Source organism: Colobus angolensis, unplaced genomic scaffold (assembly GCF_000951035.1).
Source record: "Colobus angolensis palliatus isolate OR3802 unplaced genomic scaffold, Cang.pa_1.0 Scaffold536, whole genome shotgun sequence".
Classification (NCBI taxonomy): domain Eukaryota; kingdom Metazoa; phylum Chordata; class Mammalia; order Primates; family Cercopithecidae; genus Colobus; species Colobus angolensis.
The window spans coordinates 40,781-65,651 of record NW_012118888.1 but is presented as its reverse complement, the minus strand read 5'-3'; the positions used below and the strand labels follow the sequence as shown (position 1 = coordinate 65,651).

Below are 24,871 nucleotides of genomic sequence, written 5' to 3'. Positions count from 1 at the left end.
GATGAGCAGAGCACTGACCAACTCAGGGTGGTGCAGGAAGTCTGGACAGTTTTGTGCCCCACTCACTGCAAGGTGGCCTCCCAGACTTGGCTGGATGGGTGAACCTGGCCTGAAAATCAACCACAAGCCCCTCTTTGTGTGTTGGGAAAGGAGCTGAAGCTGTGTGAACAGGAGTTGAGCATGCGGCTGACAGAGCAGGCAGGACCCACAGAACATCTGGGCCCACTGCCTGAGGGGCAGTCACTCCCTTCTTCATTTGGCTGCTGCCCTGGGATCAAACGGATACAATAGAACCCATGGCACACGGCTGCCAAGGAAGGGCAGGCCCAAGGGATTGGGCTCTAAGCCCTGGAAGTGGTTTCCCAAGTCACTAGATTTGCAGCACACAAAACCGGAAAGGCCCCGGTAAACCTGTCCACTGGCACCTGGGCAGCGAAGCGGTTTGGCTGGAGGGCTGCAGGTCCCAGCAGTGGGATGGACAGCAGGGAGATGGTAGACCCTCCTTGGGGTGGTGTGCGTGAGCTGCGTGAGTGCCTGGGGCATCTCCTGCACGGATGGCACCGGCACCAGGTGCCCCTGGCCTCGCCTGGCTTCTCCAGCCAGAGGACCAGTCCTGGACGGGGAGGGGGAGGACAAGAGCAGGTGAACAGACCCCAGAACCCGGCTCCCTGACCCTGGCCATAATGCAGAGCTGCCTGGCGCACCTCAAACCACTCCCTGGCCCTCTGGTGGGCATGCCGGGGTGCAGACCCCTCGCCCTGCTGGCACCTCCGTGGCACGTGCGGGAGGGGCAGGAGCCCGGACCAGGAACCGCTGTGGTGAGAGCCAAAGGCACTGGGACTGGCCGCTACAGACCTTTGGACACCGCAGTGGGGGTGGGGGTGGGCGGGCGCTTGTGTGCCCGGGGGCCCCCGTGGCGGGGGGGCTAGGGGAGAGGAGCAGGTGACGTCACCCGGGGACCCGGGGCCCCTAGGGGCGGTGGCGAGAGCCCGGCCTCGTGACCCGTCCGCGCCAATGGCTCTGCGGTCTCCCGGACGACGCGGAGGGGTCCGCGCTGCATCGCCGCCGCGCCCCCGCCCCGTGTCCGCACTGCAGAGAGCCGAGGCGAGCAGGCGCCGGCGCACTGGCCCACGTGCTGCGCGAGCGAGGCAGAGCCACAGTCTGAGCGAACGTCCGCGCTGGGAGCCAGGGGCGCCCGACACCCCCCCGCCCCGCGCCTTCGCCGCCGCCGCCGCGCATAGTCCCCGGAGAGCCCTGTGGGGACCCTGACCAGAAGGGACCTTGCCCTGGGAGAAGGTATCAGACCCACCTGGGGAGGGAGAAGCTGGGCCCCGGGAGACTCCGCCGCCCCTCGCCTGTCCGCCCGAACGGAACTGAAGCAGCCTGCAGGGCAGGGGTCCAGGGTCCTGGGGCTGCGCGGGGAGGGGGCTGAGGCCCGCAGAGACCCCACGGGTGGGGGAGTGGCTGGGCAGGGGTGGGGCCTGGCTGCAGAGGCGGGGCCTGGCTGCAGAGGCGCCGCTAGGGGAGGAGGGCGACTGCGGGTGGGGATAGGCATGCGGAGAGGTGGGCATTAACCTCGCTCTCGCCCTGCTCGCATTCACAGGCTGTGGAGACCTGAGCCTTCTGCGATCACCCTAGGAATTGATCCAGATATGTCCCTCCCGCCCTGATCACTCCCCCCAAATTAGTATCCGCAGAGATTCGAGGACATGCCATTGACCCTGTTACAGGATTGGTGTCGGGGGGAGCACCTGAACACCCAGAGGTGCATGCTCATCCTGGGGATCCCCGAGGACTGTGGAGAGGATGAGTTTGAGGAGACACTGCAGGAGGCTTGCAGGCACCTGGGCAGATACAGGGTGATTGGCAGGATGTTTAGGAGGGAGGAGAACGCCCAGGCGATTCTACTGGAGCTGGCACAAGATATCGACTATGCTTTGCTCCCAAGGGAAATACCAGGAAAGGGGGGGCCCTGGGAAGTGATTGTAAAACCTCGTAACTCAGATGGGGAGTTTCTCGACAGATTGAACCGCTTCTTAGAGGAGGAGAGGCGGACGGTGGCAGATATGAACCGAGTCCTCGGGTCGGACACCAATTGTTCGGCTCCAAGAGTGACTATATCACCAGAGTTCTGGACCTGGGCCCAGACTCTGGGGGCAGCAGTGCAGCCTCTGCTAGAACAAATGTTGTACCGAGAACTAAGAGTGTTTTCTGGGAACACCATATCCATCCCAGGTGCACTGGCCTTTGATGCCTGGCTTGAGCACACCACTGAGATGCTACAGATGTGGCAGGTGCCCGAGGGGGAAAAGAGGCGGAGGCTGATGGAATGCTTACGCGGCCCTGCTCTCCAGGTGGTCAGTGGGCTCCGGGCCAGCAATGCTTCCATAACTGTGGAGGAGTGCCTGGCTGCCTTGCAGCAGGTGTTCGGACCTGTGGAGAGCCATAAAATTGCCCAGGTGAAGTTGTGTAAGGCCTATCAGGAGGCAGGAGAGAAAGTATCTAGCTTTGTGTTACGTTTGGAACCCCTGCTCCAAAGAGCTGTAGAAAACAATGTGGTATCACGTAGAAACGTGAATCAGACTCGCCTGAAACGAGTCTTAAGTGGGGCCATCCTTCCTGACAAACTCCGAGACAAGCTTAAGTTGATGAAACAGCGAAGGAAGCCTCCTGGTTTCCTGGCCCTGGTGAAGCTCCTGCGTGAGGAGGAGGAATGGGAGGCCACTTTAGGTCCAGATAGGGAGAGCCTGGAGGGGCTGGAAGTAGCCCCAAGGCCACCTGCCAGGATCACTGGGGTTGGGGCAGTACCTCTCCCTGCCTCTGGCAACAGTTTTGATGCGAGGCCTTCCCAGGGCTACCGGCACCGGAGGGGCAGAGGCCAACACCGAAGGGGTGGTGTGGCAAGGGCTGGCTCTCGAGGTTCAAGAAAACGGAAACGCCACACATTCTGCTATAGCTGTGGGGAAGACGGCCACATCAGGGTACAGTGCATCAACCCTTCCAACCTGCTCTTGGTAAAGCAGAAGAAACAGGCTGCAATTGAGTCGGGAAACGGGACCTGGGCTTGGGACAAGAGCCATCCCAAGTCCAAGGCCAAGTAGGCTCGGGAGAACAGGGCAACATTTCCTACCATAGGCCAAGGAGACAAAAGAGATATTGGAAGGAGGGGAAAGAGAAGCCCAGACAAACAGCAGATGAGTTGAGTGGGGCAGAGGGACAGGGCAGCCAGACCAAGGCCAAGCCTTCTCACTCTCTGCCAGCTGGAAGGGACTTCAACAACCAAGACCAACTGGCAACAGGCTCAGTGGGGGTCAGGTCTGGGTCCCGGAAGAGATGCTGGAGAGGAAAGCAGGGAGCCACTGCATCCAGCACATGGGATGCCTGGGCCTCAGATGGGAGCCCCAACGAAGCAGAAGCTGAAGAAGGTATGGCTGGGGGTTCTGTCCTGCTCATCCGGCCACCCCTAAATACCCACCCTGTGGACTTTGAGCTGAGCATGCCCACTGGCCCCCAGGCCACATGGGACCTGGAGGACCCTACTTGGGGCCTGCCCCTGCCAGAAGGTGCCAGGGCTGGAGAGGAAGAGCTGAAGGGGGGGGGGTGCAGAAGTAAAGCCCTGCAGGGGAGGCCACAGGGTCCATCCTGTCTTCAGGATCATCTACACTGCACTAGGGGAGCCCCAGGAAGGCAGCACCCTGGAGGCCCTGTGCCAGTGAGGACAGGAGATCCTAAGGCCCTGGGAGCCCAGTGCCAGCCAGAGATTGTATAGGCGAGGAGACCAAAGATTGATGAGAAGATCCCCAACAGGGGTACTGGGTACCCAGCAGGCCATTGCCCTCACAGTGGCTTGGACCAGGGTGGCTGTGAAGGGAAGTCTTTGTTGCAAAGGAGGAGGAGGAAAAGGGAGGACTTGGTGGGGTTTTGTTTCTTCTGCTTATTTCTGTACAGGGCCACCAGACTCCTGGAGAGATCAGGCAAGGAGAACCTGTGGCTGCCATGGCCAAAGCAACTCAACAGATGCTGATGCCAAGGCCAGCGCCAACCCTGCCACCTCGGGGAATCCAGCCTGGAGGCAGCCTCTAAGCAGCCAGCTGTGGCCTGGGTGGAGGCACCTGAAGACATCTATCCCAAACTCCTCTGGCCCTGAGCTGGGAGATGACAGGGGGAAAGAGGCCCTCTCAAGGGTGCCAGCTGCCTGGGTCTCCCAAGAGGGGTCCCCCAACTTGCTGTTCCCGGGACAGGCTGCCCCCATTCCAGGAAGCTCACCCTCACCTGTGTAGTCCCCGTAGTGACCCACACGTCCAGCAGACGCCCACCCACCGCTAGCCGTTGTTCCTGCGCAAAGTAGTGTGCTGTGCGCCCACCCAGGCGGCCGCCTCTGGGCCCGGGGCACATGCTGTGAGCTTCCTGTGAGCCCAGGCTCTGCTCGCTGCTGTCCCGCGTCATGAGCACCACCTCTGCTTTCCCTGTGTAGATCTAGGCTAGTGACTGCTTGTTCTCGTGGAGCTGTGTGTGTGCTTCTCTGAGCAGCTCCTCCCGGGAGGCCCCCAGCACAGTCCCAGGAGATGGCGAGAAGGAGGCGCCAGGGTACGGCGGACACTCACCCCGTGAGCACCATGGTGACTGTGACTGTGGGAGGAAGAGCCGGACACAAGATGGAGCAGGGCTGCCCTGCCTGAGGCTCCTGAGGAGCTTTGTGCTTTGGCGTTCCACCCCTGTTGTTACTCGTGACTTAGTTTCCTCGACCTGCTGGGGTGTTCCCTGCTGTGTTTTCCAGTGTCCTGTGACTGTCCTGTGAGGGCCACAGGGCAGGGCCCTGCCCCAGCAGATGGGCTCGGGAGGGGGCTCCCTAAAGCCAGTGGACACTGTCAGAGTCCACCGTCCTGGCAAGAGGCGGACCCCGGGGCCCTCAGGAAGGAGGGAGGTGGCAGCGGGGGCTGCAGCGGGAATAGGGGCAGATGAGGCACCTTGCCAGGAACCCCAGGAGGAGGGGGCCCGGGACCTGTTTGGGACCTGTGTCCTGTGGTGACCGTTTGCAGTTTCTCTCTGTGTTGTGATTCCCTTCTCTTCAATGTTTCAGTACATGTTTCTCTTCAATAAATTTCATTCAGTGTTCCAGCCGGCCTCGCCTCTGCTGTGGGAAACTGGGGATGAGGTTGGCTGGGGATGGGGTTGGGGTAGAGTGAGGGCCACAGTGGCTTTGTTAACACTGGTGTATACTTGGGGCTCGGTCTATAAGTCATTGTAGAATGGCCTATCTGCACATGTTGGTCATGAGCTAGGGTTTGCGGCCCACGGACCCAGGCAAAGAAACCCAGTTGAGCAGGCTGGATAGTCCCAGTAGACAGGACACTGGTAGGCCCAGGCAGTGGCTGGTTGGGTCCTCAGAGCACTAGTTGAGCTTCTCAGAAATGAATAACACATTTAAGGAAGGGTGAGGGACAGCAGGCTGAACCAGTGGCCCCAGGATCCCTTGTATCACTATTGGGGGCTCAGGGCTTCCACACCTGGAGCATCAAAACCAGGCCCATCTCTGTGAGTGTGTGCGAGATGGTGAATATGTGTGAGTATGTGTACTAGTGATTGTGTGAGAGTGAGTGTAGAAGAGTGAGTTTGTGTGTGTCATGTGTCAGCGAATGTGTGAATATGTGAGTATGTGAGATGGTGTGTGAATATGTTAATGTGTGTGTTTTTGAGTGTGAGTACGCATCAGTTTTTGTGTGTGAGTGAATGTGTGTCAGTGCTCAAATGTATGTTTATGTGTTTAGTGTGTATGTGTGTTAGTAAAAGCATGTGAATATGTGAGAGTGAGATGGTGTGTGAATGTGTGATAGTGAAGGTGTGGGTGACTGTTGAGTGTGTATATGAATGAATATCTGTTTCAGAGTGTGTTAATGTTTATGAGCATGTGCGTATGCATGAATGTGTGGAATGGGTGAGTGTACATGTGAGTATGTGTGTTAGCGTGTATGAGAGTTTATGAGAGGGTGTGTGAATTTTCGTGTGAGTGCAAGTGTTGGGTGATTGATTTTTTTTTTTTTTTATTTCTTTAAGGGATCAAGAGAGTTGGAAAGAAGGCAGAGAGAGGTAGAAGTTGCTTTGCCACAAAACAGCAGTGAGACTTTTGTTGCCTCTAGGCTGATGGGCCCCAGAGCTGGGCCTACTATCTAATCATCCATTTCTGACCCCTGGCCCTGGCACATTCCTATTTTTAAAGTTCACATGGCTTCCCGGCCTTTTGACTAAGATCAAGCGCAGTATTTTTAAGGTCCCTAATCTTAAAATAGATATGTGTTACGGTTATTCTGTGATTAAAGCTGATAGAAACATCCTCGTATGAATCTCTGTGGACTTTTGTTTTCCTTTCTCCCGAGTAAAGACCTAGGAATGGAATGGCTGGGCCACAGTGTAGTGCTATATTTAACTTTACAAGAAACTTCCCACAGATTTCCAAAGCTGTGGTGACGATTTATATTCCAATGAACACTGTCGGTTTCTTAGGGTACGCCAAAAAATCTTGTATTGCCAGCTTTAAACTTTTAGCCATTCTGTTGGGTGACTCGTTGTGGTATCTCACCGTGGCATTAGTTTGCATTTCTGTGATGACTAATAATATTAAGCACTTTTTTGTGTGCTTATTAGCTATCTGTCTTCCTTAGTGAAGTGCCTGTTCAAGTCCCGTGCCTAGTTTTACCTGGCTTTATTATTATTATTTTATTAGAGTTGTGCAAGTTGTTAAAATACTCTGGATAGAAGTACTTTGATATATGTGCCGGGAGCACTTTTTACCAGCTGTGTCTTTCTTTTTTTTTTTTGTTTTTTGTTTTTTGGAGACGGAGTCTCGCTCTGTCGCCCAGGCTGGAGTGCAGTGGCCCCATCTCAGCTCACCGCAAGCTCCGCCTCCCGGGTTCACGCCATTCTCCTGCCTCAGCCTCCCGAGTAGCTGGGACTACAGGCGCCCGCCACCTCGCCCGGCTAGATTTTTGTATTTTTTAGTAGAGACGGGGTTTCACCATGTTAGCCAGGATGGTCTCGATCTCCTGACCTCGTGATCCGCCCGTCTCGGCCTCCCAAAGTGCTGGGATTACAGGCTTGAGCCACCGCGCCCGGCCTCCAGTTGTGTCTTTCTTATGCATATTCTTAATAGTGTCTGTTCATAAGCAGATGGGTTTAATCATGATGAAGTCCATTGCATCATTTGTTTCTTTTTACAATGACCACTGCCTGGGTCCTGCCTAGATATCTTTCATTGGTCCACATTTACAAACATATTGATCTGTTTTCCTCTAGAACCTCTGCAGTTGTAGCTTTTGCATTTAGGTCTTAGAATGTACCTATATTAGCTGGGTGCAGTGGCTCACACCTGTAATCCCATCACTTTGGGAGGCCAAGGCAGGAGGATTGCCTGAGCCTAGGAGTTTGAGACCAGCCTTAGCCTCAAAAAACAAACAAACACACAAACAAAAACAAACAAAAAACCCCCAAAAATTAGCTGGGTGTGGTGGTGCATGCCTATTATCCCAGCTACTAGGGAGGCTGAGGTAGGAGGATCTCTTGAGCCCAGGAGATTGAGCCTGAGCTCTAGCCTGGGTGACAGAGCCAGCTCCTGTCTCAAAAAAAAAAGTACCCAAATTAGTTTTTGGTGTGGGGTCAAGATGCATTTGAAAGGACTTTCCTTTTGACATTGATTTTATTTATAGTGTTGGTCAAAATATGTTTGACTTTGTACCTGTGGGTCTATCACAGGGCTCCTCTCTTCTACATGTTTCACTTCTAAAGTTTCCATTTGATTCTCCATTATAGGTGTCATTTTTCTGTTGAGATCCTTCCTTAATCATTTCTTCATTATTTTCATGTTTCTCTTTCAATTCTGGAACAATACATTTACTTCTAATAGCTGTCTTTAAGTTCTCATCTGCTCATCCCATTGTCCTTACCATTTCTGGGCCTATTGAAACATTTTCTCCTTGGTGTGGATCACATTTTTCTCCTTCCCATGTCTAGAAGTTTTCGTGTAAAAGCTGGATATTTTAGGTTAGGATGTAAAATACCTTGGTCTTGTTGTTTCCATTAATTCTGTGTTGAGTTGTTCCAGGCAGTTTGTTTACTTACAGACCGGCATAAGCCTTTGAAGCCTTGTTTTTAAACTTTTTAAATGTGGGTTCTCATTCTACCTTAGACTTGCTCCTGAGGTGTGGCATTTCTGGGCTCTGTACTGAATGCCCAGCTATTTCAGTGTGGTCTCTCCACTGTGGCTGATGGGAAATTGAACATCTCTGAACACTGTGTGAGCTTTGACAATTGTCCAACTCACAGCTTTAGAGGTGTTCTGTGCTCAACCTTGCTGTGTCTCTATCTGAGCAGAGCTTAGTGTGCAGCCAAAGACTCAGTGGGAACTTTGTGAGGTTCTCTGGAGCTCTTTCTTTGCTCATTTCCCTTCTCTTCTGTACAGTGACTGCAAATTCTAGAAACCCCAGTGCATTCAATTTCACAACTCAGTAAGAATGACACATGCTGTTTGGATTCTTCCTTTGCTTTGCCATAGACTGTAAAGTGCATCTAAGCCAATATCTGGGATGATCTTTGACCCTACATCATTTGTTTCCCTTCTCTCAAAACTTGCAGTCCTGGTGAGCTCCCCACAGCCAAGGCACTCACTCTTTGGTGAATGGGGTTGAATGATCAGTAGATATTAGGAGGCTGTAGTGAAAGTTACTGTGGCTGGGTCCCAGGGTGATGGATGGAGAGGCAAGGAGAAGACAGTAGCTCCATAGGGAGGTCAGACAGGGCCACGAAGGGTCTGTAGTGCTAAGTACTTTGCTAACGACTGTGGACTTCTGCCCTAGAAGTGCAGCAAGGCACCTGGGTGTTCAGGGAATGACCACTGCCCTGAGATTTGTGAAGGATAGGAATGACCTGCTCCTGTCTGTGAACTAGAAAAGTCAGCGAGGAAGCAGTGTTAGGGATAGCTTGGAGGGGGCATTTGTATACACCAGAGGTGGCTATAGAGGTTGAGGTGTTGGCTAAATCCAGGGACTACTGAGTGCTCTCATCTGCTGAGGTTGGAGAGACACCAGAGTCAGGAGACAAGGAGATTTCTGTTGGACAGGGTCTCTTTCCAGTCTTTAGCCACACTTCCCCCATGGGAAACTGCAGTTTTGACTGATCATCAAAAAGTCCCCAGACGTGGCTCTTGTCAGCTAGCACTACTCACCTTCTTCCCATCCCTCCATCCAAAACTCCAGGCCATTGGGTCACATTATGTCACAAGAGGGAGGGCTTGGGATCTTCTGGAGGCCACGTGCTGCTGGCTGCCTTCTCTTCTCTGAGCTGACACCCTTAAAAGCCTTATTTCTACCAGAAAGTGTGTTATGTCCTCAAGGAGGCACAGTTCAGCCCAGCTCAGTATGATGGTTAATACTGTCAACTTGATAGGATTGAAGGATACGAAGTATTGTTCCTGGGTGTGTCTGTGAAGGTGTTGCCAAAGGAGATTAACATTTGAGTTAGTGGGCTGGGAAAGGCAGACCCACCCTTAAACTGGGTGGGCACAATCTAATCAGCTGCCATCGAGTTTAGAATATAAGCAGCCAGAAAAAAGTGAAAAGAGACACTGACCTAGCGCCCCAGGCTGCATCTTTCTCCCATGTTGGATGCTTCCTGCCCTCGAACATTGGATTCCAAGTTCTTCATGTTTGAGACTCAGACAGGCTCTCTTTGCTCCTCGAGCTTACAGCCAGCCTATCACAGACCTTGTGATCATGTAAGTTAATATTTAATAAACTCCCTTATGTGTGTGTATGTGTGTGTACATGTATATATCCCATTAGTTCTACCCCTTTAGAGAACATTGATATGCTCAGCTCCAACAGACCTTCACAGCGTAGGCCCATGCTTCAAGCAGGCAACTTGCTGTGAGCTATGACTGTTTCTCAAACAAGTATCCTATTGGATTGCTCCTAAAGTCTTGCCTACAGGGAAAATTTATTGTGGCATGCCCCAGGAAACTTGATCACTGCCCAGTCCTCACAAACTCATGATTTGAGAAACTCGTAGGCATCTGTTTCTGTGGCTAACTAGACCAACGAGGAAACTACCTTCCACAGAACCAACCAAAGGACACAGATGAACGGCCTAACCTTCACAGAGCAATTTGGAAGCAGGCAACAGAAAAACACAGCACAGAACACTTATGGGGCCAACTTCAGCCAAACCATGATATTTCCTTGGCAACCATGGTTCCAAAATTCACTCTGATATGTGATATGAGACACCATTCAACCCACAGAGCACCTGGGAAGCCAGGACCCCGAAGTTCCTCAGGAGAGGACAGGGACACGAGTCCCTGGAACCAGGGTGCAGCCATCTGCAGGTTTCTCTCCTGGAAACCATGGCCCTGCCCATGAATGGTGGTTGACTGCTGAGTCATCATCCAGACTCCAAAATCAAAGTGAGGAGGCCTGGCAGGCTCGAGGGCAGAATGAGCAGAAGCACGGGTCTCTGACAGGAATCCCTGGACTCCTGGCGAAAAGGGCCAGTCATGCCTAGATGACACTGCCTACTTCGGAGGAGAGTGAGTGTGCCCCATGGGTTGGGAGAGCCAGTGGCACACATGGGAAGGAAGGGAGCTGGAAGGGAGCTGTGGGAGGAAAGATGGTGATGGCATCTAGCTGCAGGCAAGCTCACTGGGAGCAAGCACGGGGCTGAGCTTACTATGAAGGCCATTTCAATCCCGAACCTAGGCAGAGAGGACTGACCACCAATGCAGTTGTGCTCCAAGCCCCATGGCACCACCCAGCCCACTGCCACCAGCCTCCACCCCCAACACCCCACCCACACTCCTCCAGAGGGACTTCAACGAGTTGAAGACTGTGCCACAGGCAAACAGCTGTGTCAAGGACCAACGGAGAACAAGCTTACACTTATTCAGCCCAGCAGGACCCTGAGTCTGGGAAGCATGGCGTGCCACATCGGGCTGTCCCTCAGAAAACCCTGCTAGCTGGGAAGGAGCCACCTGCACCTGTGAGGCTGCAGAGGGCAGGCTAGGGGCAGGGCAGGCTGTGTGTGCGTGCGCGTGCGTGTGTGTGCATGCATGTGTGTGTGTGTGTGTGTGTGTGTATGTGCTTCGGTGTGTGAGGGGTGGGGCACAGTCAGACAAAAGCTGAGGAAGTACCGCTCCCCCTGCCCCAGGTGGGGGCAGCCAGTCAGGGAACGGCAGGGTCATATGGCAGGAGGCAGGTGCTAGCCTGGCCGCCCAGGGGCCTGTTGTGGGCTCTGGGCAGGGCAGAGAGCCGTTGGGAGCAGAATCAAAGAGGGCATTGGGGAAAGGAGGCTTCTGAGCAGTCAGAGCCCACCGCCGCCGGTGGGGAGCTGGCCCAAAGCCACAGATTGGGAAGCTTTGGCCCTGCCTGAGATAGGACAGTAGAGAGGAGCCCCAGGCTGTCCCTGGAGGACACAGGAGGGCTTCCGTTGGTTGTACAGAGTCTGAGCCCTCGGACATTGTGGTGCACAGCAAAGAAGCCCTTTCTGGTTCGGGAGCAGACAATGCTCCCACTCAACCTGTGGAGGTTCTAAGGGACACGTCCGCGGTCAGCCAGCTGGGAGGCAGCCAGGTGGGGAGAAACACACAAGGAGACCTCCTCTGCATCCAGGTCTGTGTTGGAGGCACTCAGCAAGGCTGGCTGTCCTTGGGACTTGGTTCTCAAGAGCCAGTACTACAGCAGGTGTTCTATGGAGGCGTCTGGCCACCAAGCAACCCAGAGCCTTCTATGAATCTTGATGGCAGCATCTCCAGTCAAGTGCTACCTCACAGTGCGGTGCTTGTGAGGTGCAGTGCTTGTGAGTGCAGTGTGTGTTTATCCCTTCAGGTGTCCAACATCTGCTGGGCATGCTGGCTCTGTGCAGTGCCTGCTGCTGGCAATCAGAGGGACCAAGCAAAAAAGATGGAAGACTCTGGAAGCCAAACCAAGCAGGGGCCACCTGTACAATTCCTTTACCTTTACCAGGGAGTCTGCCTGAGCCCCCACCAGACGCTGAACCTACTGGTGCCTTGATCATGGGCTTCCCAGCCTCCAGAATTGGGAACAAGAAATTTCTGTTCTTTGTAAGTTTCCCAGTCTTCAGTGCCTTGACTTTGAGCTTCCCAGCCCCCAGAATTGGGAGCAATACATTTCTGTTCTTTGCAAGTTACCCAGTCTCAGGTATCTTGCTACAGCAGTACAAATGGGCTAGACACACCGGCAAGTCCACCTCACCTTCTGGGGCTCTAGCTTGCCATCTGGGGAGGGAGCCCCTGATACCCAAAAGCAAAGACTCAGACCAGCATTTCTCACGCGCCGACACATGTACTGATGCTGCCAATAAGAATATGAGAATATAAACGGAGGGCATGTGATTTGTGTGTCCCAGCAGAGGGGGCCTATGGGAGGAGGGGACAGTTCAGCTGAGACATGGAGGAGGAGGAGGAGGAGGAGGGAGAGGAGGAGGAGGAGGGGGAGGGAGGGAGAGGAGGAGGAGGGTGAGGAGGAAGAGGAAGAACAGGAGGAAGCTGCTGCCACAGAAGGTTCTTGGGGCCGATGGCTCACACAAAGGAAGGAGGGATGGCAAAGGCCGAAGGTGGGAACAAGCCCTGTGCTGCGGGGTCAGCTGAACAGGCCAGATTGGCAGGAGTGTGGTGAGAGGAGATGGGGGCATGGCGACACGGGGTGGATTTTGGGGAGGGAAGGAGAGCATCAGAGGAAGCCAGATCCCCAGGAGCGACGTCGGGGTGCTCTTGACCAGGATGGGGGCTTTGAGATTACTCTAAGGAGATGGGGTGCCACAGGGAGGAGCAGGGTCTGGTGGTGTTGCAAAAAGATCACCCTGGCTGCTGAGGGGGTGTTGGTGGAGCAGGCAGGAAGCAGAGTGGAGGCGGGAAGAACAGGAGACAGGGAGGACCAAGGACCACGGTGATGAGAAGGGTAGCAGTCTTAGACCAGAGTCAACAGAATCCAATAATGGGTTAGATTTGGGAGTGAGGAACAAAGGAGAGGGGAGAGAATCCTGGCTGCTTTGTTTGAGTCACCAGGTAGAAGGCAGAGCCCTTTGCACAGAGGGGGAAGCCTGGGGACAGTGGACGTGAAGGGGACGAAGCCCCCCGGTTTGAACACATCTGAGCTCTGAAATGTCCACGGGGCATCCACGTGGGCAGATGGATGAGTGCGTGTGGAGCTTGGAAGACAGGTCATATCCAGAGACAGAGCATTCATTGGAGGTTGAGGCTAGGAGCCCACCCCCACCACGCTTAGACCCAGCAAAGTAGGAGGAGGAGGAGGAAGGTCCAAGGGCAGAGAGGCAGGTAGAGAGGGAGGAGGTCAGCCCAAAAGTGGGGTGGGGGAGAGGAAGAAGTTGAGAAAGGAAATGGTTTTGAGAAGGAAGGAGAGTCAACTGTGCTGAGAGGTGGAGACAACGGGGACAGAGGACTGACAAAAGAAAGATAGTTGAGGTGTCACAGCCCAGCCTTGGCCGGGGTTAGCGGGGGGCAATGGGCGTCCTGGAGCGTCCTGGACTTGGAGTCAGCAGGTGCAGAAGGAAGGAGACTGGGAAGAGACAAGACCGAAAACAGAGGAAATTAGTTGAGAGCCGGCCTGTGGGCCGACTGGGCCAGTTGGAGACACCAGACCCACAGATGTTCCCAGGGCAGGGGCCGGCCAGGGGGGTTCCGTGCTCTCTCTGAAGAAGGACTCCAGAAAAATCACGACTGAAAACAAGAGAGAGGACAATGTGTGGTGTAAGCTGTGACAAGTCTAACACTGAAGGTTCGATAGACAGACACTCTCACAGCAGAGGTAAAGAGCAGCAGTTTGCCTGAATGAGAACAAGCAGTCTTGGCCCTCAAGGGGGAGAAGCGTTGGGGCGGGGGGACCGGGGGGTGCCTGGGAGGACTGGACACACGAGGCCAACCAGGGAGGCTGCTTTGTGGCAGAAGACATGCGTTTCTTCGCTGACCTCACGTTTACTACCTGGGAGGTAGAAAAGCCTGGGGAGCAAGCCATGCCAACCTAAGTACCACACAGAGAGGGAGCCTCCCTATAAGAAAATGGTATCTATTCAGAAACAGGCATTGCAGTGGGGACGCGTGCGCCCTAGTGAACTATGTGCATATTCAGGCAGGGAAAAGGAAGACAAAGGTTTTTCAGGAAAAGTGAAGAGGATTACATAATTGTTTTGAGATAACGATCTTTGGCTACAAGGATGAATAACAAGGGTAACATTGGTCAGGGACTTGGACAGGAAGTTGCTGGGCAGGTGTCCTCGCAGAAGCATTATTTGTGTCAGGTTGCAACAGCCTTTGTGCGAATTTGTGGGTTTTGCAGTCTTCTGTGATGGCTTTTGTTATCAGGCATTCGTGCATGGGAACCCTGCCTCCATGGCCCTCCACAGCTCTATTTGTCAGGTTTTTGGATTTTTGTTTGCTTGAACAACAAGTGACTCCATCCTGATTCTGAAACATTTCACAACCATACGGGTGAGCCAAAGTCTAATTGTGAGGCCCACTTCAATGCGACCTGCTTCTGGGCAACATGATAGACTGGCCATGGCTTGCATCACAGAAGGAGAAAGGCTTCGATCTTGACGCTAGGAACTTTCTCCTGGAAATGGGCTGATGATGCCTGTCATCTGTAAGATGAGGAGGAAAGGAGCAAAGGAGATTCACAGAAGAGGAACCGGGAACAGCCAGTGAGAGACCTCGTCACCCATCGGGGAAACGCAAGGCACACAGCGATGAGGTGGTGTCTCTCCCTGTGGGATGGGCAAGTGAGCGAGGCTGGACAAGACCAAAGGCTGCTCGGGCTGTGGGAACCCAGGACCGCTCCCACGCTGCCAGTGGGAGGGAACATGGGTTCGGCCAGGCACCGGAGGTCACAGATGAGCAATGCTTGGTCGTGGCGTTGATGGGCACAGCCCAAGTCCCAGCAGAGCCACTGCCGGCTGTGCACCCCAGAGCCTTTCTCGCTGACGGTGGTGGCTCAGACAGGCATGCGGGATACCACGGGCAGCAGTGTCTGCAACAGCCAAACAGTGGGAAGGACCTGAACGTCCATCCATAGGGTCATAGACAAACACTCTGGGGCTGTGATTCAGCAAGGAGCTTGTCTCCCAAAACAGGACAAGAGGTAGGGGGTGGACATCTTCAGGTGCCCCCACCCAGGCCGTGGCTGGCCGCTCAGGGATCCCTCCAGGCTGGTCCCCCCAGAGACAGGAGCATTTGGGGCTGGGGCTGGGTGCGGCACTGGGTGCACTGGAGGGGCACCTTCCCCCACCCCATTTGGTATCAAACGTGGTCATCTGGGTCACTGGGAAGGTGACCGGGAAGGTGTTGCCGGGAAGGTGGTGGTGGCCAGGGCCCCCTGGGGGGAAGTGGGGGACCCTTGATCCCCATGTGGGGTGAGGGACTGGCCCTGGTCCCACCTCTGCCTGTCTCCAGGGCGCTGCTGCCTGAGGGGAGGAGGCCCAGGAGTCCTCGGAGCCTATTTGTCCAGGGAGGACTCGCGCTGGGCTGCCTCCCCAGCCCCAACCTAGTTATCGCATTCCTCCAGGATCAGCTTGAGCCCCTCCGGGAGGAGCTCCTCAGCCTCCTGGCCCACTGCCTGGACGAGGCCCTCTGGTCCCCAGCCAGGACCTCCTGGGACCGCCTCTACTTTAGTGCTGGCTCTGGCAACAACCTGGGCATCAGCCCAGGCACCAGCCGCTTGCTGTGCCTGGGCTCTCATGCTCCTGGCTAGACTGGCGTCCCATGCCTCAGACTCCCGAACGAGCCCCAGCATCTCCAGGAAACTTGGAGACCTCCCGGCCATTCTCAGCTTCCTCAGTGCTGCATCCAGAGGCTCAGTAAGGTGGGCCCTGGTGAGCATCTGCCTCAGGCGCACGCGGTCGGCGGATGCTGTTGCCAGGGCCTCCTTCTCCATGGCCTTCTGCAGCAGGACTTCCAGCTGCAACACGAAAGCCGAGAGACGCTGGCCTGACTGCTGTTGAGCGGACACTTCACCCGGATGGTTGCCTGGGACTCGTTGTCTCCAAACAACTAGGCCAGGGCCACCAGACAGTCCTGGGCCGTCCTGGCGGGGTTCTATGCCAGGAGTGCGGGCACGAGCTGCAGGGCGGTCCCAAGCAAGCCTTCCAGCAGCCTCCTCCTCTCCCTTTCGGAGAACCCCTGCCACACATGCAGCATATCGGTGGTGTGGTCTAGCCAGACCTCAAAGGACTCCTCCCCTGGGGCTGGCTGGTCCCTCCCGGAAAACACGCCCAGGCCCTGGTACCTCACGGTCTCCACCAAGGCTGGACCGCCTGACCTGTCCTCATTCAATACCAACTCCCCAACTTCTTCCCCAGACCCAGGCACCCAGAAGTCTACTCTCTGTCTCTATGGATTTGACCACTCTGGAGACCTCCTGTGAGTGGAATCCTATGCTCTTTGTCCTTTTGTGTCTGGCTTCTTTCACTGAGTACAATGTCCTCAAAGTTGGTGTCCACACCCTTGGCTACCAATATCACTGGACAATAGTGTAGGCATTGGGAAGTGGGGAAAATTTGCAGGTGAAGGTTGCTCTGTCATAGTGGTAATTTAGGATAAGACTATAGGGTGTGTGGAGGAGGGAAGATCCAAAGTGACCCGATGTTTTGTTTTTACTTGGAAGGCTAGCATAATAATGGTCCCCATGTGACCGAAGTGAGAAACCATTAGCTGGCCTTAGAAAGCCCTCCAGTAATCCATTATTTAGCACATTAGAAAGGTTTCAAAGATTGAATTAGCTGAACCATGCCAATATGTAAAATAAAAAAGACAAAAAGCCCCCACTTTTTTTCTGGCCAGTTAGCGCAGGTGGTCACTCCTGGATTCCTGGAGGGTTTTCCTTTGTCCAGTCATGGGCTGCAGCCTGCTCAGGCCTGTGCAGACACCCCAAGGAAACAGTTGGTTACTCTGTGGTGCCAGCTACCTGTTTTCACCAGATATCAGGAAAACAGGCTGGAGAGAGTTTCATCTTTTACTGTTGTTTTAGTCACAATAAAGAAAGCATTTAGTTCCAGAGATTTTAGGTAAGTTTTCAAATTAAGAAATTCAGGCAAATTTTCAAAGTAGCAAACTTAAAAAAATTATATTGTATATAAGATCTACAAGCCTAACAATGTCACTGTAAGCAGGTCTTTTCAAAACCAGGTAAGTGGATTTAGAACAGAAAAAAAATGAGTAGGTTTCAGGTTTCCTTCATCTTCATTGCTTGTGTTTGGAGGAATGAACTGGTGCAAGGACTTAAGAGGCCCTGATGTCTGAATAAGACAGATTACTAGTTTACATCATTGATGCTCATTTGTTAAGCATGGCCTACACACCCAAAACACAGAAACTGAGAGAGATGTAGCGTAAAGGAATCAGTTCTTTCACAGACATTAGAACAAATGGAGTTAAGTTGCATTTTATGGACTAGAGAGGATACACCTCCTTAGTTTTTAATATCCCCATGTATAAAATTGTGTTTTCAATTGCATTTATAATACAACAAGAAAATTCAGCTGTGTAATATAAGCATGTTGGCCAGTATTAACCTCACAGCACTAGCCTTAGTCTTTTCTTCTTGGGGACTGGTTTGTTCACTTTTACTTATTGGCCTTTGGGGACACAGGGACTGAGGCCTCCTCTGTTTGCTTGTGGGGAACGGGGCTTGCTGAACCCGGGACTCCTTGTCTGCTCCTGTAGAAATGACTGGAACCCCAGAGTGCAGCTCTGAAAAAGTGAGCTCCTCTAGAAGCTCCCAAGGCTCTAGCACCTGTGGTGTGTTCTCAGGTACCAACCACACAGGTGGCAATTCCAGATACCAAGTATGATCAGATCATCTCTTGTCTAGGAGATGTCTGACTTCCATGAATTTGCCTGTACTCCTAGGGCCAGCCTGTTCTGGGCCTTGACTCCCTTTTTATAGGCAGCAATCTTGGTTGTCTGTCTGGAGCACAAGCCTGCCACTCATTCCATCCTTTGTGATGTGGTTCAGGCCATCTGCTAGCTCAGAGCCCCTGTCCCCTGCCTCTGAATCCCACTGCTTACTCACGACTCTTCTCTTCTGTGAGGGTGTCTGTGGTCAATCCAGTCTACTTTGTTCTTTCACTTGAATACTTGTCCTGAAAATGGACTCTTAAGTCCTTGATATCATTTAGCATGTCATTGCTTGTTGTCCTTTTCCTTTCTTTCCTTCTTTCTTTTTTTCCTTTTTTTTTTTTTTGAGGTGGAGTTTCACTTGCCTAGGCTGGAGTGCAGTGGCGCAATCTCGGCTCACTGCAACCTCCACCTCCTGAGTTCAAGCAATGACTCTCCTGCCTCAGCTTCCCAAGTAGCTGGGATTACAAGCACCCATCATCACGCCTGGCTAATCTTTGTATTTTTAGTAGAGACAGGGTTTCACCATGTTGGCCAGGCTGGTCTTGAACTCCTGACCTCAGGTGATCCACCCGTCTCAGCCTCCCAAAGCGCTGGAATTACAGGCATGAGGCACTGCACCTGCCCTGTCCTTTTTAATTATTAAACAATATGTTTCAACAACACTAACAACTCATAGAAGAAAAACAAATTGTTCGTAACCCGATTACTTAACATGGGTGATTTCAAATTTGTGTATTTCCTTCTAGTTTTTGTCCATTTGGATATCTATTTTTGTCATCATAGTCTCTTTTTTTTCATGTATACGTATAATTTTGAGTTTCTAGATGTTTTAAAACCCTGAGAAGACAGTGGGGGCATTTTTAGGACTGGATGGTAATTGCCTTTGAACTTGCAGGGTTTTAAAGATGAGTGCAAACACATTGGAGACATAAAAGAGCATAATGCATTCAGGGAACAGTGAAAAGGACAGTTTTCCTAGAGCATAGGGTCTACAGGATCAGGAGTGGGAGGCAATGAGGCCAGACAAGTAGACTGAGAAAGGTCTAGAATGCCACTTGAAGGAATTTGACTTCATCCTAGGTGTGCCTACAGACGTTGTTAGACAGAAACCTGCTGTGCCCTAGGTTTGCATTTCAGAAGGGTCACCCTGGTGGTAATGTAGACAATGGAATGGTAGAATGTGAGACTGGAGGTTGCAGGAAGACCAGTCACAAGGCAGTGGCAGTAATCCAATAGAAAGCTAGATGAAGCCCAGGGCAGTTGGGATAGTTCCCCTTGGAGCAGTGGAAGTGAAGGGTACTGAATCCCTTCTGCAAGGACTGCTGGTGCCGTGGACCAAAGATATGAAGCATCCTATCCAAGTCTCGCCCTCCTTAAGAGAAAACCTCTTCTATCAAGCCACTCTCATTCACCCAGAATCACCATCTCTCTACCCCACTTCTCTCCCTTCATTCTTGCTCCACCATACGGCCTGTACCATAAAATTAGCCAGTTGACTTTGTACTCAGGGCTTTCCTGCTCAAATTGCTTTTATCATTCACCAGACAAACATGTCTCAGGCAGGTGGAGAGCTGGGGTTGGAGGACTCAGAATACACTTAGGGCTAGGGTTGGAGTACTCAGCATACACCTAGGAGTGGGGCTGAAGCACTCATTGTACACCTAGGGCTATGGCTGGAGTATACTCAGTGTACACCTAGGGCTGGGGTGGGAGCACTCAGTGTACACCCCAGGACTGTGGCTGGAGCACTCAGTGTACACCTAGGGCTGTGATTGGAACACTCATTGTGCACCTAGGGCTGCGGTTGGAGCACTCAGTATATACCTGGGGCTGGGGCTGGAGCATTCCGTATAGACCCAGGGCTGGGGTTGGAGCATTGAGTGTACACCCAGGAGTGGGGTTATAGCACTAATTGTGCACCTAGGGCCGTGGTTGGAGCACTCAGTGTACACCCAAGGCTGGTATTGGTGCACTCAATATAAACCTAGGGCTGGGGCTGGAGTACTCAGTGTACACCCAGGGCTTGGGTTAGAGCACTTATTGTGCACCTAGGGCTGTGGTTGGAACATTCAGTGTACACCTAAGGTTGTGGTTGGAGTACTCATTGTACACCTAGGTTTGGGTTTGGAGCACTCATGTGTACACCTATGGCTGGGGTGGAGTACTCATGTGCACCTAAGACTGTGGTTGGAGCACTCAGTGTACAACTAGGGCTGGGGTTAGAGCACTCAGTATACATCCAGGGGCAAATCAAGCTAGGGTTTTTTTTGTTTTGTTTTGTTTTTGCCTCTGAAAGAATTTCCCATTTCTCTATGCTAGCACATAGGGGATCACTGGAATCTGCCTTAACTCTTTTCTTCCTAATGAAATGACTTTCTTCTCAGGAGCAGAGGTGTGTCTACTCCTTTGTATGGCTCCCACGGAGTGAAGCACTTAGCCTGGCACACACTAGGTGCTCAGTTGGCATTGAACTGGTGCAGAGGGTCCCTTGAATACTTTTAGACCACCTCCTGTCCATCTTCACCTCTTCCTACAACGCTGCCAACTCCAGCCCTCCCTGAGGAGGCTCAGAGTAAGTAGAAATGGTTTGGGTCTGTAAGGAGTCTGTGATATTTACAGCTGTACCCTTAGACTTCCGTCAGGAGAGGGTTGTACTTGGGCCCTGCTCAAAAGGCTATAGTGAGGAATGGGATGCTTGTGAGGTACAGGCCCCTGATCTTCCTGGTTAAGGACAGCATTCCTTCCCATAGACCTTCCGAGCTGGGGCTGTAGAGCCAGGGGTCAGATTTCCATTTCCTTGGCAGCCAAAATTAGATTATTTATGTTTCTCTTTCTGGTCGAAAGCCCAGTACCAAATGGAATTGTTGATAAACTTACTTAAGCTGCTGTGGAGGATTTGGTCTCCCAGTCCTCTGATCTTCTAGGCCAGGGGTGCTCCTACAAGGATCCATCTGAGATGATCCGAGATTCTGCTTCTTTCCAAGAGTGTAAATCCAGTTGTTTCTTGTAGCTGACATTTTCCCAGACCCTGCTGCCATGCTCATCCTTATCCCTTCTTCCAGCCTTTCTTGGAAATCACATTCAGCCCTGTGGAGATAGTCTTGGAACATTCTGGGCTCTCCTAGAATAACCTTTACCCTTGCATACCAAGTGACTGGAGTGGAACTCCAGGACACCACTGTGTCCCAGCACAAAGAGCTAAATCTCCATTTCCCCCACCCCAAACCAGAGATTCCAATTTCCAAACCAGAGATGATACCCCAGTTAGAGTCAGCAGAAGAACCATGAATGCTGGAAAGATAAGTGCTGTGAGGCTTCTGTCCAGGTGAGTGACTGAAGGCCCGATAAATCAACACCTTTCTAGTCAGTGAAGGAGTGCATGGGCTTTTTCAAGTTCTGCTGGTGAGAGTGGTATTCTATTTACATTGTATTGCTCATACCTGACCCATTCATAAAAGAGTGAAAATTGTCCATTTGGGGACCCTAGATAGAATTAGAGTTTGAAATTCCAATTCTTACAAGAAAAAATGAACATTTTAAGGATTGTAAATGTTGCATGGGCTTTCTGTTGGCCTTTGGTACTTACCCACATTCACCATTTATCCTGATGAGATGCTCTCCATTGCATTCTCCTTCAGAGGACATTGACGTTTACATTCCAGTTCAAGTATAGCATGTTTAATGGTGGCACTCCAAAGAAAGGAGTGAGAAGAGGGTGACAAAGAAAACTATTTGTGTATCTAGTGTTTTTTAAGACATTCATTCACTGATTTAACAAGCGGATTTTTTTTACCCAATAAGATTCGCTTTATTACAAAGATAATATATGCTCATTTTGGAAATTAAAAAAAAAATTACAGAGACAGAAAGAAAACACAAAAGTCCTGAAATCCCACTACCCAGGGACAATCACTATCAACGTTTGAATGAGCATTCTTCCAAGACTGGCTCCGCACCATCATCTGTGGAGATGTGGAAACACTATTGTGTGTGCTGTGGTCCTCTGCCTGTTATTTTGTCCTCAATCATGTGTCATGGACATCTTTTCCATGTCACTTAATAATATATAGGTATAGACAAATATCCATTCTCTTTAGTGACTGTGTAGTATTCTGCTGCATCAACATATCATAATCTATTTAACCTGTCCACTATTGATAGCTCTTTAGATTGTTTCCAGATTTTCATTATTCTAAATAACCCTGCAATGAATGACCTTATACTACATATTTGTAAACTTAGAAATAATGTCTCTTGTTGATGGGTTTTGTTTTAATCATAAAGTATCTAGTGTTCATTTTAGAAAAGAAGAAAGAAGCAAATAAAATCACCTGTTAGAGAAGAGTAACTGATATTTTGATGTATTCCCTTCCAGTACTTCTTTATGCACATATATAAGTATATACATATATGTATAGTTATATATATATAACTATAAAGAAAAGATCATGCCATGTACTTGTATATAATTTTGTATATTAATTTTTGTTTAATTTCATATCATAACTGTTTTCACATGTCATTAAAAATTCTTCAAAATCATGATCTACAATGACTGTGGACTATTTCATCATCTAGATATATAATTTATTTAATCATTTTCTATTGTCAGACTTTTTACTTTCCTCCTTTCACAGTGACTATCCACACTGCTATGAACATCTTTCTACTTACATCTCTCTGCACAACGCTGTTTTATCTTTCTAGAATAAATCCCAGAATAGGAATTTTCAAGGTGCTTGATCCAATATACAAATTGCTCACCAAAAAGTTTTTTCCAGTTCATACTTTTACAGCAGAGCATTAGAATATATATCTCACCATACCTTACCAGCATGTACTGTGTTTTTAATTTCTGCCAATTTGAAAGGGGGAAAACTGATTTTTTATTTCTAAAAGGTTGAAAAAAAAAAAAACTTTTTCCAAGTGTTTATTGTCTATTTCTTGTTTTTTTTTTTTTCCTTCCTAGACTCCCTTTTTAATGACATGAGACCTACAGGACCATTGGCCCTTAACTTGGACATCTAGACTCACCAACTCCTTATAGTTTCCTCTCTAAAGCATACCCTTCTATTTGCACTCAGAAGCTATCTTAGCTCAGGCAACTAGAACAAATTACCGTAGACTAAGTGGCTTAAAGAAAAAAAAAAAAAGATTTATTTCTCATACTTCTGGAGGCTGGGAAGTCCAAGATAAAGATGCTAGGAGATCCGGTGTCTGGTGAGGGCCCACTTTCTGGCTGTCTTCTTGCTGTGTTCTCACATGACAGAAAGACAGAGAGATCTCTCTCCTGCATCTTCTTGTAAGGGCATTAATCACATTCATGAGGGCTCCATTTTCCTAACCTGATAATCTCCCAGAGGCCACACCTCCTAATACTATCACATTGGGGGACAGCATTTTAACATATGAATTGGGAGGACACAAATATTCACTCCATAGCAGGAGCTTATCCTTACTTCCCCTTCAGACTCTTACCCCCCAAATTATTCTGCCTTCTCCTGTTTTTATCACCTCTTCTTCTTGAAGTTATGCCTGCTTTGCCTCCCATCAGAATCAGGACTGCATGTTTGATGCTCTTTCTTCTTCTGATTAATAGGACTGTGTCTCCTTATTTTAAGGAATTCTCCAAATGTGTACTCAGCATCTGACCCACTCCCTGAAAGAGATCCCAAATGACCAGCCCTCAACTTTGTTCTCTTGTGCCTCTCTACCGAGTTGGACGAATGCAGGCATTTTTTTTTTTTTTAAAGGGAAGTGTGGGTGAATGATCAAGGCAGGTGTCCCTGTGGAGATCAGACACCAAGGGATGACTGTCTTCCCAAATCTGTGACTGACGTCGGGGTTTTTGAGTTCACAGGTAAAATGTGTCTCCTTTGTCTCTACTAGAGAGGAAAAAGAACTGGAATTGGAAGGGCAGGGAGATTGAAGGGTAGCAAGAGAGGCTGGAGAAGAGAGTGAAGAGACCGCTTACCCAATTTGAAATTGGTGAGATGTTCCTTGGGCTTGTCTGAGGACCGGAGGTCGTAGGTGGATCTCCTCATGGAGTGAGGGCAAGGACAGGGGATCGGACTCCTGCTGTTCCGGGTTTTTCGGCACCAAATGTTACACATGTCCATGTGAAGAGACCACCAAACAGGCTTTGTGTGAACAATGAGGCTGTTTATTCATTTGGGTGCAAGTGGGTTGAGTCCGAGAAAGGAGTCAGCAAAGGAAGACGGGAGAGGGGCAGTCTCATAGGACTTGGGTAGGCAGTGGAAAATTACAGTGAAAGGTGTATATCTATTGTTAGCAGGGGAGGGGGTCACAAGGTGCTCGATGGGGAGCTCCTGAGATTCATTGTCAGGGGAGGAATGTCACAAGGTCGGTTGATTAGTTAGGGTGGGGCAGGAACAAATCACAATGGTGGAATGTCATCCGTTAAGGCAGGAACTGGTTGTTTCACTTGTTTTGTTGTTCTTCAGTTGCTCCAGGCCATCAGGGTGTATACGTTCAGGTCACGGGGGTTACGATGGCTTAGCTTGGGCTCAGAGGCCTGACAATATAGATGAGACTTAAGGTATGCTTCATCCTTAGGTAAATTTCTCTCCAGGTATGAGCCTGTGAAATCAAGCAAATTATGTACTTCCAAAATACAATGGTAGGACTGGCATAGGATAAACATTCCCATCCCAAAAGGGAGAAATAGCAGAGAAGAAAGGAGTAATAGGCCACAAGCAAGTCCAAAACCCAACAGAAGAAACAACCATAAATCTTAAGGCTTGAAAATAATATTCTTTGATTCCATGTCCCACTTTCCAGACACACTGATGTAGGGGTGGGGTCTCCAAGGCCTTGAGCAGCCTTGTTCCCATGACTTTGCTGGGCGCAGAGCATGTTTCAGCTCTCATGTATTGAAGTTGCATGCCTGTGGTTTTCCTAGGCTGGAGTTGCACTCTGGTGGCTCTACAGTTCTGAGAT

The 24,871-nt window shown here is 50.9% G+C and overlaps 3 protein-coding genes across 4 annotated transcripts in view; 1 reads left to right on the top strand and 2 right to left on the bottom strand.

Annotated features, from left to right (window-relative positions):
- PNMA5 (paraneoplastic Ma antigen family member 5) overlaps window positions 1–1,449 on the bottom strand; it is a 33,006-nt gene extending 31,557 nt beyond the window's left edge. The window contains exon 1 of the mRNA XM_011961105.1: window positions 1,310–1,449. The gene's annotated coding sequence lies outside the window, so the exon portion shown is untranslated. The remainder of the gene's footprint in view (window positions 1–1,309) is intronic.
- On the top strand, window positions 1,061–5,123 carry PNMA3 (paraneoplastic Ma antigen 3). 2 transcript variants are annotated; one of them, XM_011961107.1, is made up of 3 exons: window positions 1,061–1,296; window positions 1,604–3,014; window positions 3,136–5,123. In XM_011961107.1, exons 2-3 carry the CDS (start codon window positions 1,710–1,712, stop codon window positions 3,196–3,198), a joined length of 1,368 nt encoding a protein of 455 aa, XP_011816497.1. In that variant the 5' UTR covers window positions 1,061–1,296; window positions 1,604–1,709; the 3' UTR covers window positions 3,199–5,123. The 2 variants fall into 2 exon arrangements, with proteins under 2 accessions (XP_011816497.1, XP_011816496.1); XM_011961106.1 differs by having other exon boundaries at window positions 1,604–5,123.
- A 10,245-nt stretch (window positions 5,124–15,368) lies between these two features.
- Window positions 15,369–16,341, bottom strand: PNMA6A (paraneoplastic Ma antigen family member 6A). Its single transcript, XM_011961135.1, is given in 3 exon segments — window positions 15,369–16,018; window positions 16,021–16,311; window positions 16,314–16,341. Coding segments are annotated over 3 exon segments (780 nt in total). The 3' UTR covers window positions 15,369–15,557.
- Between the last annotated feature and the right edge of the window lie 8,530 nt (window positions 16,342–24,871).